This window comes from Carcharhinus amblyrhynchos, chromosome 9 (assembly GCF_965287045.1).
Source record: "Carcharhinus amblyrhynchos chromosome 9, sCarAmb.v2.hapA, whole genome shotgun sequence".
NCBI classification, from domain to species: Eukaryota; Metazoa; Chordata; class Chondrichthyes; order Carcharhiniformes; family Carcharhinidae; genus Carcharhinus; species Carcharhinus amblyrhynchos.
The window spans coordinates 44718501-44738547 of NC_137332.1; the positions used below are offsets into that span (position 1 = coordinate 44718501).

Consider the following 20047-nt stretch of genomic DNA (forward strand, 5'->3'; position numbering starts at 1 on the left):
AAATGCTGGATCACATTTTTGCAACGTGATGTTTTACTCCCTGTTTTATCTGGAACTTGACCCTAAATTAGAGTGGTAGCAGCAGTGAATCATAGAATCATAAAGGTTTCCAGCATGTCAATAGGCCCTTCGGCCCAACTTGTCCATGCCATCCTTTTTTTTAAACCCCTAAACTAATCCCAATTGCCTGCATTTGCCCCATATCCCTTTATATCCATCGTACCTATGTAACTGTCTAAATGTTTTTTAAAAGATAAAATTGTACCCGCCTCTACTACTACCTCTGGCAGCTTGTTTCAGACACCACCCTTTGTGAAAAAATTGCCCCCTGGACACTTTTGTATCTCTCCCCTCTCACCTTAAATCTACGCCCTCTAGTTTTAGACTCCCCTACCTTTGGGAAAAGATATTGACTATCTACCTTGCCTGTGCCCCTCATCATTTTATAGACCTCTATAAGGTCACCCCTCAGCCTTCTATGCTCTAGAGAAAAATTCCCAGTCTATTCAGCCTTTCCTTATAACTCAATCCATCAAATCCCGATAGCATCCTAGTAAATCTCTTCTGCAGTCTTTCTAGTTTAATAATATCCTCTCTGTAATAGGGCGACCAGAATTGCACACAGTATTCCAAGTGTGGCCTTACCAATGTCTTGTACAACTTCAACAAGATGTCCCAACTCCTGTATTCAATGTTCTGATCGATGAAACCAAACATGCCAAATGCCTTCTTCACCAGTCTGTCCACCTGTGATAACTGGTTACATGAACAAAACCAAATTTCGATTGAATGAAGAGTTGTGTAAAAGTAGCACATTCCTATTTCTTGCATTGCTGTGGAGCCCACATGTTTTTATTTTACATGCACCGAACTCCTTATAAAATCAAAGCAGCTCCTTAAATGAAATCTGGAACACCACATGTTCCTTTCCAAATGGTATTTCCAATTTTTAGCTAATGTAGTTGTGAAATATTAACTCGGCTCTGAAATCACAACATTGACACAACAGAAAGTATCTTTTAAAACTGTAACATAGTGAGATCAAAGAGAGACAAAATAATTCGTTGTATTGATTTACCCACATTGTTAACATAGATCAGACTTGAAGAATCAGTTAGTGTTTGGCAATTGCGATTAACAGTAATAAATTTATTTTCGACAGTACATGTTTGATAGACCATACAGCCGAAAACTAGAGATTGAGGCTGATGAAGTTGGACTACGCCTTGCTGCTAAGGTAGTTTGTGCCTTCTAAAGAGTTCTGATCTTTGGTTTGTAGTCATGTGTTGAACAATACAAAGCTTCATTTGTGACTAATTATAGGTAATCATCAAGTATTTTGCTCATCATTCTTTACAAAAAAACTGGTGAAAAATATACTTTAACTGCATAACGAAAAATACTGTTCTGAATTTTCTTAATCTTACAAACGCATTGTGCATTGACGCTGGCGTAAAATATGACTTTTCCCTTCTCGCGATATTTTCCACTCCCATTGCAGAACCCACTCAGCGTGAACAGGAGCAGAGAATCCTGGCCTTTGGCTATAAATTTCATTTTTTTTATTGATGTTCATGATGTTTATTCATGTTCAAATTCATAGATATAAGAGGAATGAAAGATGAAAAAGCAAATGTTAGAAATATATAAAGTAAGAAAGATAGATTAACATTTCGTATGGAATATGGTTCCATTAAGCATGAGGAGCCTGCTGACTAATACATATATATTAAATTCTTTATCTTAAAATACCACCAATGACACTGCCTAGTGCAGAGATGCATCATGTCAGACTGGTACCTCACCCAATTATCCATCCTTCATGGATGACCTTAACAGGCTAATATTACCAGGTAGTTCATACTCCTGAATCTGATCTTGTCATCATCCAGCAGACAGATGATATTTTCAGCCACAGTCAATGGATAACAATCAGAATTAATAGCTGTGATGGATTTCAACACTATACCCTACCCCTACAATTGCTGACTTGCTACCAACTTGCTGAGATCAGCTAATTTAGTACAGGTTGAACTTCAGATCTTTTACTACCTTTGCTAACTTTGCCATTGCGTGGGCATAAAATATTTTAATTGCAAATAATATTCTCTTTCTAGAAATACTGAGAATAGGATCTTTGTAAGGCTTTAATTTCGACTATTTATATTAAGTTCAAAACCAAAGGTTTAAATGTACTGTTAGCACCAAGTATCATTTCCATTTTCTTTTAATATATAAATCTATACCATGATACAAGTCCACATTACAGCTCAGGGGCTGTAACATTCTTTGCCACTCTTTATTACTTGTAGCATTTTGCTAAATGTTACTTTATGCTGGAGAAGTTGCAGCTACTATCACTTCATGTCATATGACCTAATGGCAATGCATTTTCAGGTTTGATTCAAAAAGGACCAAATGTTACGACTGAGATTGCAATGAAAACTAGAAAACTGAAGCCTGCTTTTATTTAGAAGCCCACATTGTATTCATGCACTTCCATCCAACTGCCCTTCTTTCAGCCTGCTTCCTTATTTATGACCACAAGGGAGTTCCCAACTAGTACCACTGTCTGAATTTGCAATTAACCCCCAATCTGTGTAAAATTAACACAAATTAAATTCTGCAGTCAAGAGTGGGCAGGGCAGCAGGGGGCATTGTGGATTGGGGAGAGAAGGTGGGGTTGGAGAGCACCTCACTTTCCTGCCCCTGTCCAAATCAGTCAAGGACAGGAAGGTCGAGGATGGCATGTGCAAAGGCAAATTGATGCTTGTAAATGGCCAATTTATTGCTGCATAAGAGTCTCTTTCTGTCACCACTGATATTCTTCCAGTGGTGGGGAAGACTGTGTGCCATGTGACAGCTTTCTGAGATGGAATCTTTGTCTTTAATGGACAGAAGTCCAGATGCCAGGTAGTTAGCTGCCTGATGGGCACACAATTGCTTTAGGTCTTTTGAAATGACTGCAGTGGGATTGTCCCTGGTTTTCTGGCCGATGACCACTATTGTGGCCATTAAATTTTGCTCCATAAAACACTACAAATCAACCCAGTTCTCATTTTCTAAAGAATATGTGCTTCCTTTTATCATAAAGCTCACAAGCCAAATTTCTTTTGTGATTAAACAAAGATATGTATTAATGATAATCATCATCATTTCACAAATCATTCTCATTAATCTAGGCATGCATGGATGTGAGAGCAAGCAGTGTATATTGGCAACAACTGGAATTGATGAAGATTGTTTCAGGAACATTTCAAATCCCTGAATGGTTTTCCACACATCCCTCAAATGATCGTCGTGTTCAACACCTGGATAAACTAATACCTGAGGTAAATAGGAACCTGCATTCCAGAGAACTGAATAGTTAAATATTTAAATGTGAAGTTTTTATTTTATTGATGCAGCAGTGATGTCTCTTGACGAAGTGTTTTGATGGATATCCATATTGTGCAGTTGCTTTATTTCGCTATTAAGGTTGTTGAAGTTCAGATGACATCACCTCAAAACATAAAGCTTTTAGTTTCACAGGGTAATTTCAATCACTACTCTAAACTAAAAGCAAAATTCTACAGATGCTGGAAATATGAAACAAAAACAGGAAATGCTGGAAAAACATAGGTTCTGGCAGTAGCTGTGACAAGAGAAAATAGAGTTAACCTTTAGTCTGACGAAATGCTACTCTATATAAAGTCGGGGACGCTCAAGAGGTCAGATTTAAAGAGCAGCTATCTTGGCTGGCTATAGGGACGGAGGGGATTACAGAGAGAGGGTGAACCCAGGCCATGGAGAGAATTTTAAAATCAAGATGATCAGTAAGCTCAAGGGTGATGAATAAACAGTATTCGGTGTGAGTTAGCAGATGGGCAGCAGAAGTTTGGACAACTTCCAAGTTTACAGAGGCTAAAAGGTGGAGACCAGTTATGAGTGTGTTAGAATAGTTAAGTCTGGAGGTAAGAAAGGCATGGATAAGAGTTTCAGCAGCAGAAGAGCTGAGGCAAGAACAGACATGGGTGATGCTACATATGTGGAAATAAGTGATCTAGGTTATGGCATAGCTATGTGATTTAAAGCTCACGTTTGGGTTAAGTATGACGCCAAGATTGTGAACGATTTAGTTCAGCATCAGACAGTTCCCAGAGAAGGAGTCAATGGAATTTGTGGTGGGGATCAGAGAGATTCAGTCTTCCCAGTATGTAGTTGAAGGAAATTTGGGGTGGCATGGTGGCACATTGCTGCCTCACAGTGCTAGGGACCTGGGTTCAGTCCTGGCCTTGGGTGACTGTCTATGTGGAGCTTACACATTCTCCCCATGTCTGCATGGGTTTCCTTCAGGTGCACTGGTTTCCTCCATAGTCCAAAGATGTGGGGGTTAGGTTGGTTAGCCAAGCTAAATTGCCCCTTTGTGTCAGGGGGACAAGCAGGATAAATAGGAGGGATTAAGGGGATATGGCCTGAGTGGGATTGTGGTTGGTGCAGACTCAGTGGGCCAAATGGTTTCCTTCTGCACTGTACGGATTTTATAATGATTCTATGGAATTGCTGAAACAATTTCAGCTCTGACAGACATCCCCCAATTCTCCTTTTTGCAGTGAGAAGGAACAAAGATATAAAAACACCTGTTTAAGATTGGTCAGATGGTGAGAACTGCTGAAAAGGAGGTCAGAAAATTCAAGAAATGCTTCTTTCAAGAAGAGACCCTGTTTTGGTTTAGATTATAGATCAGGTTTCAGCAAAAAATAAGTGATTTTTTTTCACCTAGCCTGCTAAACTAATAGTGTGATACATTTTTTATTCATGAGGGGGTAATATAAATAGTTGGATTATGGTAAGATTTGATTATATTAATTTGCTTATTTTCTGTAAAATTGTAGCAGCTCAATGATTCTCATTTTAATAATCATGTCATCAGACCGCCCACCAAAAGACTACAGAATTGTGACTGAAATATGTGAAAAGCATTATGTACATTTCTCAGTTTACAAGGGTTTTTATCGTTATATCCTCAGGGTATGATATATAATATGATAACAGACAATGCAAGCACAATGCTGAACACAGGATGTGAATATTGCTTGTGAAGTGACCAGTATTGTTGAATCCAAATGAATACCTAAGGCCGACCAAAATTTAGTAAAATATGTTGTAGAGGTTATGAAGAAGAGGTGATGATTATAAATCTTCAAGTGTAGTGAGGTAAATTTAAATGGCCTTATTATCAGACTCTTGAGGCTGTTGTTAAATATAAGATAAAGTGGAGTAGAGCTAAAAATAACACACAAAAGTGGCACATTACATGTCCTCTGTAAGTTAAAAAGTAAATGCTTATTCCACATCCACATGTAGATAAGTAAGCCTCTATAGCAGATGTGTACAAAAGTAGTGGTACACAAACCTTTTGATTCTGAAAACGATTATTTCCAATAAAGGAAGTAATGGGTTGGATTTAATGCAATCCATCGTGACTGGAGACTTGGAGGCTGGACCCATTTAATTATGATACATCAGTCTCCCAGCAGCGTCAGTTCCTCCCCAATTAAATAGGAGGCCTGACATTTGATTTCCCGCTGCTGGTGGCAGGTTGTCAGTTAGGCTTATCAATGAATCAACTGGAACTTATTATCCCTAAACTCCCCGCAATTTAGTGGTGCCTCAGGGATTAAACAGGGGTTACACAGCTTTTCGCATACCCTTGGAAGGCTGCCTAGCACCCTGGTGGGTTTGCCAACAGCCTCCCAGGAGGTTCCTATTAGTTATCTACACTGTACCCGATAAGGAACCAGGCAGGCGGGTGGCTGCTGAAAACTACCCGCATGCCCTTGCCAACGAGTCCACTCTTTCCCTCCTCACCCAAAACCTGCAATCCAGCCCTCACTCACCTTTGTCCCAGGGCTCTGATAAGTGCGGTGCTGCCAGAAGCTTCCATTCCGACTGGTGTCAGTAGCAATGATGAGCTGTCTTCCTTTGATTAGCTGGCAGCTCTCAGCAAATGGATTTAAATCACCAGGGACCTCAATCATGGGCAAGGTCTGACTTGGTCACTTAAGTGCCTAAACAGCACTTGATTTTTGTTGTGTCTCCACCAGGAACTGATGGGGGTTTCCTCAGTCAATGGGCGAGATCTCAGTGACTGGACAAAATCTCAAGCTGGGCAAGATTTCAGCCAGTCTGCTTTATTGCAGACATTAGGGGAAAAATTACTTCTTGTGTCAGAAGTTGACTTGGGCATGTAATTGGTTACACCATTCCTCCTGCATTGATCTAGACCAGACTGAACCAAAGTCAAAGTTGGCCTCAGTATCATTAGCTGCTGGTGCCAAACATGGTTCACTTTAACACACCAGTCAGAGAGCCCTGAAAATGAGCCATCTGCTGTGCTGAGCCAGCTGACAGATTGGGTCTAGTGTTAGACTTACAAATTTACAGAGCCTAACAACTGTTTGGACAGGCACCCATGTGGCATCTGCTGCACTTGGTTGCAATTTGAGCTAGCAGATCCTGATGCAAAATGTCGACTCTGCACTCCAATTTTAAACTAGGAAAATGAAGTTGGTGCCCTGGCCAACATTTGTTCCTCAAGTTAAACGGATTATCTGGTCATCATTGTATTATTGTTTGTAGAGTCTTGTTAGATGTCAGTTGCCTGGCACATTTATTTATATTGCAACCTTTCACCTCAAAAGTTGTTCTTTAAAGTGAATGGCTCATTGAGCTAGAGTAGGTACAATGGTCAGAATGGCCTCCTATGCTGCAGAGACTAAAGGACAAATATGTAATACAACAATTGGAGACAAACACAGGTCGACTGATGCCAAGAAAGAATATGCAACAGAAATAAAAGATGAACAGAAATACACAGGTAAGGCCACAGAAGATAGAAACCAAGAGACCATTGTGAGAGACACTTGGTTCAGCTCTATAGTTTGAGATTAATTGAAATCAATGAATTAACATTAAACATCCCTCAATTTATTTTATTGCAGTGGTCAGCCCCATATCTTTACAATTGTAGACATGAAATGTTTTCAACTCTCATTTTCAGAGTTTGGATACAGAGTCCAGCAATGTTAGGAAATAGCTTTCAAACTTGTTCAAGATACATTTTCTTGAAGGTATCATTGACAGTGCTAACAATTGGCATTCACTCATCATAGATTCTCAGTTTGGGTTTTGCTAGAACCACTCAGCTTGTAACCTCATTGCAGCCTTCGTCCAAACATGGACAAAGAGCTGAATTCAAGTGGTGAGTTGAGTGTGACTGCCCTTAACATCAAGACAGAATTTGACCAACTGCTAGGAGCCCTAGCAAAACCCGAGTCAATGGAAATAGCTGGTTGGAGTCATACCTGACACAAAGGAGGATGGTTGTAGTGTTTGGAGGGTAGTCATCTCAATCTCAGAACATCAATGCAGGCGTTCCTCAGGGTAGTGTCCAAGGCCCAACCATCTTCAACTGCTTTATCAATGATCTTTCCTCCATCTTAAGATCAAAAGGTGGGTGGTTACTGATTAATGAAGAATGTTCACCATTGGCGACGACTGAAATGCTGAAGCAGCTCATGCCCATGTCCAGAAAGACCTGGAAAATATTCAGATTTGGGCTAATAGTGGCAAGTAACAATCAGACCACATAAGTGCCAGGCAATGACCATCTCCAACAAGAGAGAATCTAACCATTGCTCCTTGACATTCAATAGTTTTACCGTCACTGAATCAACCACTATCAACATCCCAAGAGTTATCATTGACCAGAAACTCAACTGGACTAGCCATATAAATATTGTGGGTACAAGAACAGGTCAAAGTCTAAACTTTGTGGCAAATATCTCAAGCCAGACTCCCCAAAGCTGGTTCACAATCTACAAGGCACAAGATAGGAGTGTGATGGAGCACTTTCCACTTGCCTGGATGAATGCAGCTCCAACAGCACTTAAGAAGATTGACACCATCCAGAACAAAGCAGCCTGTTTGATTGGCACCCCATCCATCATATTAAACATTCACTCCCTCCATCACCGATGCACAGTGACAGCTGTGTGCTATTTACAAGCTGCATTACAGCAACTCACCAAAGCTCCCCTGACAGCATCTTCCAAATCCACGACCTCTACCACCTAGAAAGAAAGGAAGAATATATGCATACCTGCAAATTCCCCTCCAAGCCATGCATCATCCTGACTTGGAACTATATCATCACTTCTTCACAGTCACCTGGTCAAAATCCTAGAATTCCTTTCCTAACAGCACTGTTGGTGTACCCACACTTTGTGGGCTGCAGTGATTCAAGAAGGCAGCTCAACACCACCTTCTCGAGGGCAATTGGGGATGAGCAATAAATGCACATCGGGCCCAAATTTACCATTGTATGGGCTCGAAAACATAGTAAAGTCAGGCATGAGGCCATTAACGCGATCCACATCTGCGCAGATGCCCACTTTACCAAGGCCCGGAAATGGCTGTGATCCGATTAGCACCCAAAACGTGCGCAACAGCGATTTAAATGCATTTACAATTAATGAATTGCCTGCCCAACTTTATCAGCTTTTCCCCCTTTACCATTGCAATCGCGCGTTCAAATTTGGTGCAAAACAGACCCTGCTCGGCACAGGTCTGTTGCGGGTGCTTCAGCTGCTGAAGAGGTAAGTTCAGAGCTTCCAAATGCTCTCTGATTCATATCGTGGGGTTGGGGTTTCGGGAGGAGGGTGTGAAAGGAAGACCCGATCATTGTCTGGCGACGGGTATGGAGAGCAGATTGTTGTCTGGTGAGGGGGAGACAGGAGTAGGGAGGCCCGAACATTCTCTGGTGGGGGGAAGGGAGGTGGAGGCAGGTCAGTTATATCTCCGGTGGAGGGGAGGGAGGAGGGAGGCCCGATCGTTGTCTGGTGACAGGAGGCGGGGGAAGGTCCGAACTTTCTCTGGGGTATTGGGGGTGGGGGCGAGGCCAGATGGATCTCTGGTGGGAGGGGAGGGGAAGGGGTACTGTTGGCACCCTGTGGGCGATTGGTGGGGGAAAGAGGGCAAGGGTTTGTGATCGGTCTGTGGGTAGTGGGGGGTGGTGGATAAGGGGGAAAGTTATGTTGTAGGGGTAGGGGTGGGGGTGTTGTTTGTGGGGACATCGCCTCAGAGCCGTTTTACCTGTGTTTTGCAGCCCAGGAGCAATGTGACAGCGGTGCCATTTTGAAATTTTTTTCTAACCGCGCATGCACAGTTCAGAGCTCCGATCGTTTCAGGCACACTAAGCCCTGTCCAGAGCGCAATTCAAACCCGCAATTTTATTTTAGGCTGAGTACGTATGGGGGTGCCTGGAAGCAGATTTCCAAGTCGGATCTGAATTGCGCCCAGATTCAGCACTTAAAATCAAAATGGTAAAACCGGGCCCATCGTGTGAAAGAGTTAAAAAGTTTTCTCATGCTCAACACAAAATTTCATTTCTATCGACAAACTGTCAAACTTGCCAACCAGCCTCAACTTTATGTGCAAAATAACCTGCGTAAACAAGCTGCAAGGTAAATAATTCATCTTTTTAACCATTAAGATATACATTATAGTCTCTCTGACTAATAGTAAATATCACAATGACAGTTGAAAACTGTATAAATAAGCAGCAAAATTAAAAACGAGTTTAGTTAGATTAAATAAGTTAATTTAACTCGTTTCTCTTTGAAAGCAATAAAAGTTATGAAAGCTTTTCAGAGTTCTCTCTACTCCTTCAAACAATTTAGACTCCACATTGCTAATCCCAAAATTATCATGGATTGAAAAGGTCATTTGGCCCATTTTAATTCATCTGTCAAGAGAGACCCTAAGGTTCATCCACTTACAGTATCCGTTGTTCATTAAATGATTCAAGGATTTGTACCTCCTGGAAAAGCAGAAAACCGCTGATGCTGGAGATCTGAAATGCTCCAATTATCAGGATCAGCCAGTACAGTTATGGACTTTTTCTGTCTGCAGAGGCTGCCAGATCTCCTCAGTATTTCCAACATTTCTGTTTTCATTTTGTACCTTCTCTATTACTTTAAGTTTAATTCACACATTTATCACTCTTTGCATGAAGAATTTCCTAACCTAAGCCCTAAAAGAAGCCATTACTAGTTTAAACTATGCACACATTCTTTTGCTGCATTGGCAGATAATATTCCAGGTTAGGTTTGATTATATTTTGAAGCAGTTTAATTTTTTTTATCATGTTTCAGCCACCTCTTTTCCTAACAGCAAAGCTCAAGTTTTACCAATGACAAACCATAGCTGAAAAAAGTGAATCCCACATCATGCTGTTAGCTTTTGCCCATGTAATGGTACAGTGAGAAAGGAACTAGAAAGTTAACGTTACCACCCTGCAGTATTTCTTCTTCATTTCCCATGATTGACTAAGCTGACACAAAGATCAAGAAATATCATTCAGAATTGGTCGAAACTGTTGATCAAATTAAAATTGGCTGGCAAGTTTTCTAATTCATTTTTAATGTTTGTGCAACAAAATAGCTCTCCCACAATGCATGACCCCCTGCCCCACCCTCGCAGATTAGTTACTGCCGATATTAGCTTGCCTGCACAAGTTGCTAAGTATCCTTACAAACAGAGGTCATACAACTAACAACCCTTTGAAAGATTTACTTAAATACTAGCCGGGGTTTCATTTCTCACTTGAGAGAGATTTGGGGAAAATAACAAGATATTGGACTTCTTCAAAATCTATTTAAATATAGATCTTTCCAAAATTCTTGCCACAAAAATGATAAGGCAGGGAGAGATGTAACAGTGCTTCTTGATCTGCAGAGTTAATGTGGTTATCTGGCAACAACTGAAGAGGCACCATGCACTTTTGAGAGCCTTAACAGCCAGTTATAGCATCCTGCTGTCTGAGTGGCATCATTACCAACGTGTGAAAAATAGCATTTGACAACAGCAACATTTCGGTTTAGACACTTTCTTTTCTACACTGAACTGAACAAGAAAAAGACTCTTGGAAGTTCGAAGTGTGCTGACAGTATGATTTAACCACACTGCTGTAATCATGTTCCAGGCACCGTAAATCACTGTCAGCATAATTAGAACACAATTATTTCTACTGATTTCCATAATAATATGGTATCTTGTTGATTGATTGACACCCATAGAAAAGATTTTTTTGGTGTGTATCTAATTTGCATTTGTTTAGTTGGTTCGTAGCCAGCACATTTAATGGTTTGTCTGATTTCACTGAAAAATCCACTTGTTTGGTCTTGATGAAAATAAATAGTTGTTAGGCAAGAGGACAATCAAATTAGGTTAGTTTGAATTCCTCTTCTCTGAACAAAAACCCCAACAACATTCTACTTCAAATAAATTACGGGTTTTAATGGTGAACAGGGAAAGTCTTTTCCTTTGACTCCAGGAGGAAGTCCCATCCCAGACAACTGCCAGAATATTCATTGTGCCTTCCCCATCACCTCATAAAATTATTGGCAAGGCAGAACAAGGCCTCAAAGTGACCACGACTTGGCTGCTTAAGGACCTCAATCAGCCCAGGAGCGTGCAAGCTGCCTGCTGCCTTGCCCAACCATCATAATATGTGTGACAGGTCCATGGGTGGGTGGGAAAGGGAGGGCAAGCTACCTACGGGCAGCGATGATGGAGGTCCTGTGTAAAATTCAGCCTATAATGTTTCCCTTCTGCACTTTCAGCTTAATGCCTATCTAGCTGATTTTTGTTTATCAAGAGCTAGATGCAGGGTCCCAGAGTTAATTGGAACATTGCAGTCAGGTTCCTGAAGGGTAAGTACTGCATCCTGCCTTTTCAATCCAAACAAGCTGTGTGACACGGAAAGCAATTTTACCTGTATAAAAATATCTCTCTCTCACAGACTTTCAACAGGCCGGTCTGCCTCACCACTAGGACAGCACGGCAGTTAGCACTGCTGCCTCACAGCGCTAAGGACCTGGGTTTGATTCCTGGCTTGGGTCACTGTCTGTGTTGGGTCTGCACATTCTTCCCATGTCTGCCTGGGTTTCGTCCAGGTGCTGTGGTTTCCGCCCACAGTCTGAAAGACATGCTGGTTAGATGCACTGGCCATGCTAAATTCTCCCTCAGTTTACACGAACAGGCACCAGAGTGTGATGGCTGGGGGATTTTCACAGTAACTTCATTGCAGTGTTAATGTAAGCCTATTTGTGACACTGATAAATAAACTTTAAACAATGTAAATCTTCACAGGGACATTTATGGGGCTTCAAAATTAAAATCTGTTTGCAGAGCCAAGATATTGATCTCTTCTGCAGTGAAGCAAGCAACCCAGGCTTAACTTCTTCCTTGTTAAAAAAAACTCTTTGGATATTCTTCATGGAGAAGTTTATTGCAAAGTTTTAAAACAAATCAAATTTCTTCACGTGCGGTCCCAACGCCTCTCCTCGCACTTGCTTCAGAATGGCACTGATTAGGTCACTTGTCGTGGTGTGAAACAATGTAAAATCACAAGTGAAGACATAAATTGGAAATGCCAGCCCCAAAAACTGTGCGACTTTAAAGCAGAACGACTCAAAAGAGGGAAATGTCAAACAGGGATTTACTGTGCATTAAAGGAAGAGGCTTATAACAGTGCCAAAAAGAGTCATAAGCCTGAGAATTGGGAAGATTTTATAATTCATTGAAGGAGCAAAGAATTGATGTGGAAGGAGAAAAGAGATTGTGTATATTTCTATGTAAATGTAAATAGGAAGAAACTAGGAAATAGGAAGAAAGTAAATGTGGTCCATTTGAGGTAGAGACAGGTGAAATTATAATGAGGTAATAAGGAAATAATAATGTCATTAAACAAATATTTTTATTCTGTCTTCAGAGTAAAAGATTAAAAAAAACAAATAATGGGGAAACCAAGGATCAAGCAAGTATAAATTAGTATAAGAAAATAAATAGTACTGGAGAAATTAATGGGACTAAACAGTAATAAATTCCCTGCATCTGGCAATCTATAGAGGTAGCTGCAGTTATAGTGGATACATTGGCTTTGATTTTATAGAATTCCTTTAGATTCTAGAATAGTTTCCAGGATTAGAGGATAGCAAATGTAACCCTACTATTTAAGAAAGGAGGGTGAGAGAAAATGGGCAAGAATAGGTCAGTTAGCTGAATATAGGTGATAGAAAAATGTTAGAATCCATTATTAGATATGATAACAGCGCACTTAGGAAGTCATAATATGACTAAGCAGATATATAAAAGTGAAATTTGCTTGAAGTTGTCACAAGTAAATGTAAGCCAGCAGGTGTAGTGTATTTGAATTTGCACAAAGCATTTGATAAGATGCCACACAATAGGTTATTACATAAAATTGGGACTCATGGGATTTGAGGTTGTATAATAGCATGGAACAAGAATTGGTAAATTATTTGGCAGCGTAGTGATTCAAATAAATCATACCCTTCACCTGTCTCTACCTCAAATGGACCACATTTACTGTCTTCCTATTTCCTAATTTCTTCCTATTTACATTTACATCTTACCAGCATCCACTGGACTCCTACCCTCCTCCAAGACCTCTTCTTAGTGACCAGTGGACCTGATTCCACGTTTGCATGCCATTTTGAGGATCTGTTCCTCCACCTGACTTGATATCAGCAGGCTGGGGACATGACATCTCCCCATTCATCCTTGCTTTCCTACATTGTGACTCCTTTCCTTCTGTCACAACGTAAGTGTGCTCATGAGCCTCCATCTACATACCAGAACATACCAGCCTCCCCGCCACCAAAGATGAAGGTTCAGTTGCCCATCAAATTGTGACAAATAACTTTTACATTCATTCCAACCACTCAGTATGATCACATATCATCTTTGATGGCAGAGGAATATGTGTCAATTTAAGCTGGGCATTTCACACATGCGTGCCTCAACAAATGTCACATACAAACACATCTCTCCATGGTTACATCTGTAATCAGTATTCACCCTGGCAAAGCACAGAACCTCTTCCTGCACTGGATCCAGGTCCTTTGCACTACATCTTATCCACTGACTAGAGTTGCCACTTCCGTTCCATGCCTTCTTTGTTAAGTGTGATGTCCTCCGCTTGCTATCTCGAAACAGCAATATCTCCCATTGTGCACTGACTGCTTCTAGCAATACCTACTGGCATTGTCAGAAAATCAGGAGGTGCTGCCTGGCTCCAGCCATTCCCATCTCACACAGGCAGTGGCTCCAGATGCGGGTGACGTATTGCAGACACAATGGGCAGGTTTTTCAGACGGCACTTGCCATAAGATCGGAAAATCCCACCTGAGGTCAACGACCTTTACATGTTCCTCCCCTTGCGTGTTACAAGTTCCATGGTGTGTGGGATGGGAAAATTCCACTCAATATATCCAAAAAGTCATATGACCCTTGAAAAATCAGAGCACTTCCCTGAGGCAGTTCCACAACAATTGTCATCTTTCAGGGAGCTCATTTTAAACCTCCTGCCCACACCCTCATTCGTTCTGCGCCGATCTTCTTCCTGAACCACCCCCCAGCAGCGCTGAGCCTCTCTCAATGCACATTTTGTGCTGGCCATCAGTTAATTGACCAGTCAGCGTGTGAAATTGCTGTCAGAAGTCAGTCCTAGGCAGGAGCGAATGTCACGTCCGCTTCTGGTCTTGCCAATCGCACTTGTCTACTCGTCTATTCTCCATAGAGATTGAGAATCTGGTGAACTGATGCAACAACAATATAATCTCCTTCAATAGCAACAAAACAAAAGAGATAGTCATCATCTTCAGAAAGCGTAATGGAGAGCGTACCCCCATGTACATCAGGGGCGAAGTAGAAGTGGTCTAGAGCTTCAGGTTTTTACTTGTCCGGATACCAACAACCTGTACTGGTCCCTTCATGCGGATGCTATAGTTAAAGCCCACCAAAGCCTCGACTTTCTCAGGAGACTGAAGAAATTTGGCATCTCCATTATAACTCTCACCAACTTCTTCAGAAGCACCATAGAAAACATTATTTTTACTTGTTTCACAACTTGGCATGGTTCCTGCTCTGTCCAAGACCGCATAAAAACTACAAAGAGTCGTGAATAAAGCCCTGTCCATTACACAAACCAGTCTCCCATCCATTGACACTTCCTACACTTCCCACTGCTTCAGAAAAGCAGCCAGCATAATCAAGCACCCCAGGTACCCCAGATATATTCTCTTCCACCTTCTTCCATTGGGAAAAATTACAAAAGTTTGAGGTCATGTACCAACTCAAAAACAGCTTTTTCCCTACTGTCATCAGACTTGAATGGACCTACCTTGCATTAAGTTGCTCTTCCCTACACCCCAACTATGACTGTAACACTATATACTGCACTCTCCCCTTTCCTTCCCTATAAGTGCAAGAAACAATAGTTTTCACTGTATACTAATACGTGACAAAACAAATCAAAGTCATCTGACGATTTGTCTTCTAAAAGAATTGATTTCCAACCTTTGTTTATTTGTGATAGATTACTTTTTGTTTTTCTGATGATTTCCATGCAATTTAAAGTAGCAACTTTGTGTGAAAGTTGATCACTTGATGTTGCCCAATTAGGGTGCTTATTAAAATGTACATGTACTTAACACTGCTGGGAAAGAAAAGGCGAATAAGGTAGAAGGGTGTGAAAATTATAAAAAAAAGTGAAAAATTCTGTCATCAAAGCAGAAACCCTTACAGACACTGCTTTCAGTACTCAGGATATAACTATTCATGGATGCTGAATCTAAGTGGCCAACTTTAAACATTGTATAAATTATATTCTGCTTTCTGATTTTCTTTCAGGCTGTCAAGCTACGAGAAGATTGTAGTTGCCCTTCCTTACCATCTGTAGATCCACGATTGGTCTTCAAGCTTAGCGTTCAGGAAATGTTGAAGCTTTTGAAGAAGGGAGAAGAAGCAATTAGCACGGATTCTGGAATTAAGCAGCTACCTCAATACCATGAGCCTGGTCCAGCCATAATTGAGAGATTACCTACTGTAGTTTCAGTGCAGGCACTCCAAAATACACAATACACTCATAAATAAATGTATTACATTTTTATTTAGCATCATGGGATGAAAATCAGCATTGTGTTTTTTTTAACTGTAGCAATGAGAAGTAGAAATGCTCTGTGTTGCCCTTGGTCCCAAAGCAAATATTCAATCTGCCCCTAAGTTTTGAGGATTCTTCTAGTTGTTTCCTTAATTAGGTCTGGTTCTGTTTTTGAACACTGTAGCAAATCTGTCTTGCTGGGAAAGATTTTACTTGTCTGGTACTTTTTTGATAACTGTACATAGTCTGGCATTGTGCTACTTGGAGTCCTGTTGCTCCTTGACTGTAAAGCTTTTCTAGTTAGTTAAGCCCCCTTTCAAGAAAACTAGGTCAAAAGTAATAACTATGAAAAATATATTATAAAAGAATTAAGTAGTGTATAGTAGTACTGGGGTAATGTTACTGGATTATTCATCTGGAAGCCTGGGCTAATGCTATAGAGACATGAATTTAAATTCCACCTCAGCAGCTGGGGGAATTTAATTTCAATTCAATCTGGAATAAAATGCTAGTTCAGTTAATAATGATCATGAAACTATTGGGTTGTCATTAAAACCCACCAGGCTCACTAATGAGCCTGTGTGTGACTCCAGAAAGAAGTCTCACAACACCAGGTTAAAGTCCAACCAATTTATTTGATAGTAAACTCACAAGCTTTCAGGGTTTGCCCCTTCATCAGGTGAATGGAGAGTTCTGGCCTCAGACAGAACGTATAACAGCACACACAGTTTACACATTGTCTGGAGTCACACATTGTGACTCCAGACCTAGCAGGCCATTCAATTTTGAGTGGCTCACCACCTCCTGTTGTAGGAAAGTTGGAGATGGGCAAAAAGTGCTTGGTCTTACCAGTGATCCTTGCACCACAAGAAGAATTCTTTAAAATGCCGTGGTTAAAAGTTGTAGGTGAGGAGGACAAGTACAAGCATCTGCATTTACATAATAATTATATGATATATTGTTCGAACAGTAATGTTACATTCAGAGCTATCCTTCTTAACATCCTGATGCATACCAGGCAAAAACCAAATTTAATCTGCATGTAAAACTTAAATTTGCCTGCGTTATTTTTTAAATGTAGTGCTGAATTATTCTATTTCTTTTGCTGCTTACATGCCACAAAAATTCTTCCGTTAATGGAGTAATTGCCTCTGCTTTTCTGTAACTTCTAGAGAACATGTAAAAAAAACTCACTTTTACCATAAATTTTTAACATAAGACTAAGAACCAGGGCACCAGTTCCTCCATTCAGTGTAGCCCAGTGGAACTGCACTAATTTCATATAGAATACATTTTTTATCATCAGGTTGCTCATCAAAGGGAATAAAGTTGCAGAATTTCTTGTAAATTTAAAAGAAAATAAATATATTTTTATGAACTAACAGTCTGTTCTTTTTTCAATCATTCTGTGCAATTACTAATTAATGCCTTGTACATTGAAGAAAATAAATTTTGTTGTTTAAATAAAAGATATGCAAAGTTAGGCAGGACCTATGCAAATGCGTATTTCAGGAATGTTTTACTGCTTATTTTTCTTTGTTAATAAGCTGTAAATCACCTCAAGCTTTTGAATTGAGTATTTTAACTAGTATTTTCCTTGGTTCATTTTGTGCTCTACTTTTATTAAAAACGAGCTTTAACGTTGCCAAAAAAAAAGCTTCAAATTAATTATTTCATTAAACATTGTTTTTTGTCATCACTTATGGTTTCAAGCATTGCCTTTTTGCTCAATACTCCTTAGTAGTGAAAGTCTTGTATTCCTGCTGGAACACTTACAAATAGTTGTAGCTCTTTTGAAGCCTGTGGAGATAATGGAAGCTGCTTATCACCCCCACAGGAATGATATCCTGTAAGTTATGACCCAGACTTGTTTGGAGATCTTCCCTTTCCAGGAATACACTGAAGACTGAGGTAAAATGACAACTGAAAACCTGATCTGAGGGGACCGGTGCTGGTGTGTCAAAATGTATGGTACAGAAATGAAAAAGCGAGAGCTCCCCCATGCTCTGACTGGTAAAATAAAACTCTTGCTGTCTCTGATTGTTGGAAGCAGATCAAGTCAGCAAAGCCACAATTGAGAAAAAAAAAAGCAGGATAACTCCTCAGTTAAAATGCAGAACGCTGGAATCTCCAAACCAACTACTCAACTGTTGAAGCCAGTGCTACTGGAATCGTGAACCAAAACAACCACAACATTTCACTATTTACTCCTCATGGACAAGTCAGAGGGCTAAATTCTCCTGTTCCGCTCAATGTGGGAATCGGAGCGGGCGAGGGGCGGACTATGGAAAGGCCCATTGACCTTGGATGGGATTTTCCAGTTTCGGGGCGAGCATGGCTGGAAAATCTCATCCAAAGACTCTTTTGTGAACTTATATTTGGACTCACTTTTCATTGCTAATCTGTGTGTATATATATAATATGTGTGCATGCATTTTACTATTTATTCATATTTTAGTAGCTCATCAGCTTACTCTTCAACTCAAGGAGCATGGTTAAATTAATTCTTTTTAGATATAAATATATTGGGACTGGGAAAAGGTACTCTCAAAAGGAGGAATCCTTTTTAAATTAATCTTGTGCGGGGGTTGAATAAGGAAAGGGAGCCAGTTAATCCCTCATCACCCAGGGGATATAACAATTTGGGATTACCACTCCAGAATTCAACAAGTCACGAATAGGCTTACATTAACATTGCAATGAAGTTACTGTGAAAATCTAGTTGCCACACTCCAACACCTGTTTGGGTACACTGAGGGAGAATTTAACATGGCCAATGCACCTAACCAGCACAATTTTCAGACCGTGGGAGGAAGCTGGAGCACCCAGAGAAAACTACACAGACACGGGGAGAACATGCAGAGTCTGCAGACAGTAATCCAAGCTGGGAATTGAGCCCTGGCGCTGTGAGATAGCAATGCTAACCACTGTGCCACCGTGGTTCTTGCTGAGATAGTTCTCACAGAGAGGATAGAAGGTAATAAATTGGGGACCTTGCCCAGGTGACAGCTGCTATGAGGATTACTATCGAACAAATTGGGATGCTGAACACTTCTGCTGTCTCAACTGCTTTTGAGGAGCCCTCCAGTACTCACCGGTGTGGGAGGCTTTTGCATTGTCACAACCTGACCATGGCTTATGAGGTGGACCAGCATCTTGAGCTCAGAAATGGGTAGTAAGAACATGGAGCGCAAACATCTTTGGACGAAGATTTCTGGTCAAAGACATCAATGCAGACTTATATGGACTCAACCAGTGAAATGGTCTCCTTCTGCATTGTAACAATTCTGTGATTCTAACTGCACTTGTAATTGGCTTCTGCATCAGGAGATTGCTATATATTTTGTTGTTAAGTCAGTACTCACTACCAAGTCAGAAGAATTGAGTTTTGTTACAGAAATAAGATTAGACTATGAATATATTTTTAATTGAATTGGACATCTTAAAGTTATTCATTCACTATATATTTATCCACACTTTCCTCCAGACTGTCTATTCATTTACAAATAAGGTTCAGTTGCAAATGAATGCATTTGTATGTAGTTTTCACTGAAACTTAATTCCTGACTGTCAACACCTTGAACCTGATACACTTCCTGCAATCTGCATCCTCAAACTACACTATGATTTTTTTTCCCTGAGATATCTTCCCTCCTTTCTCATCTGAGCACTGAGTGACTCCTTGTTCCCTATGACTTAAATCTCAATCTCAATGCTCTCTGTTGAATTCGCTACTTTCCTATCTTCATGTAACATTTTCTACCCATATTGCTGGCCTTGTAGTCTCTGCTCACATAGTTTCAATCAATGACAAGGCCATCTCTGTTCATTTAAGGTTATTAGTGTCACAAGTAGACTTACATTAACATTGCAATGAAGTTACTTTCAAAATCCCCTAATTGTCACACGCCAGCACCTGAGGGACAATTTAGCATGGCCAATGCACCTAATCAACACGTCTTTCAGACTGTGGGAGGAAACCGGAGCACCCAGAGGAAACCCATGCAGACACAGAGAGAACATACAGACTCTACACAG

At 40.5% G+C, this 20047-nt stretch overlaps 1 protein-coding gene across 3 annotated transcripts in view; it reads left to right on the forward strand.

The window, feature by feature from the left end:
* Window positions 1-17651, forward strand: part of oma1 (OMA1 zinc metallopeptidase) — a 60612-nt gene extending 42961 nt beyond the window's left edge. For all 3 annotated transcript variants that reach the window (XM_080195544.1, XM_080195543.1, XM_080195545.1), the window contains exons 7-9: window positions 1163-1237; window positions 3183-3332; window positions 15760-17651. In XM_080195544.1, coding sequence (XP_080051670.1) covers window positions 1163-1237; window positions 3183-3332; window positions 15760-16002 — 468 coding nt within the window. In that variant the 3' untranslated portion in view covers window positions 16003-17651. The remainder of the gene's footprint in view (window positions 1-1162; window positions 1238-3182; window positions 3333-15759) is intronic.
* Window positions 17652-20047: the final 2396 nt, after the last annotated feature.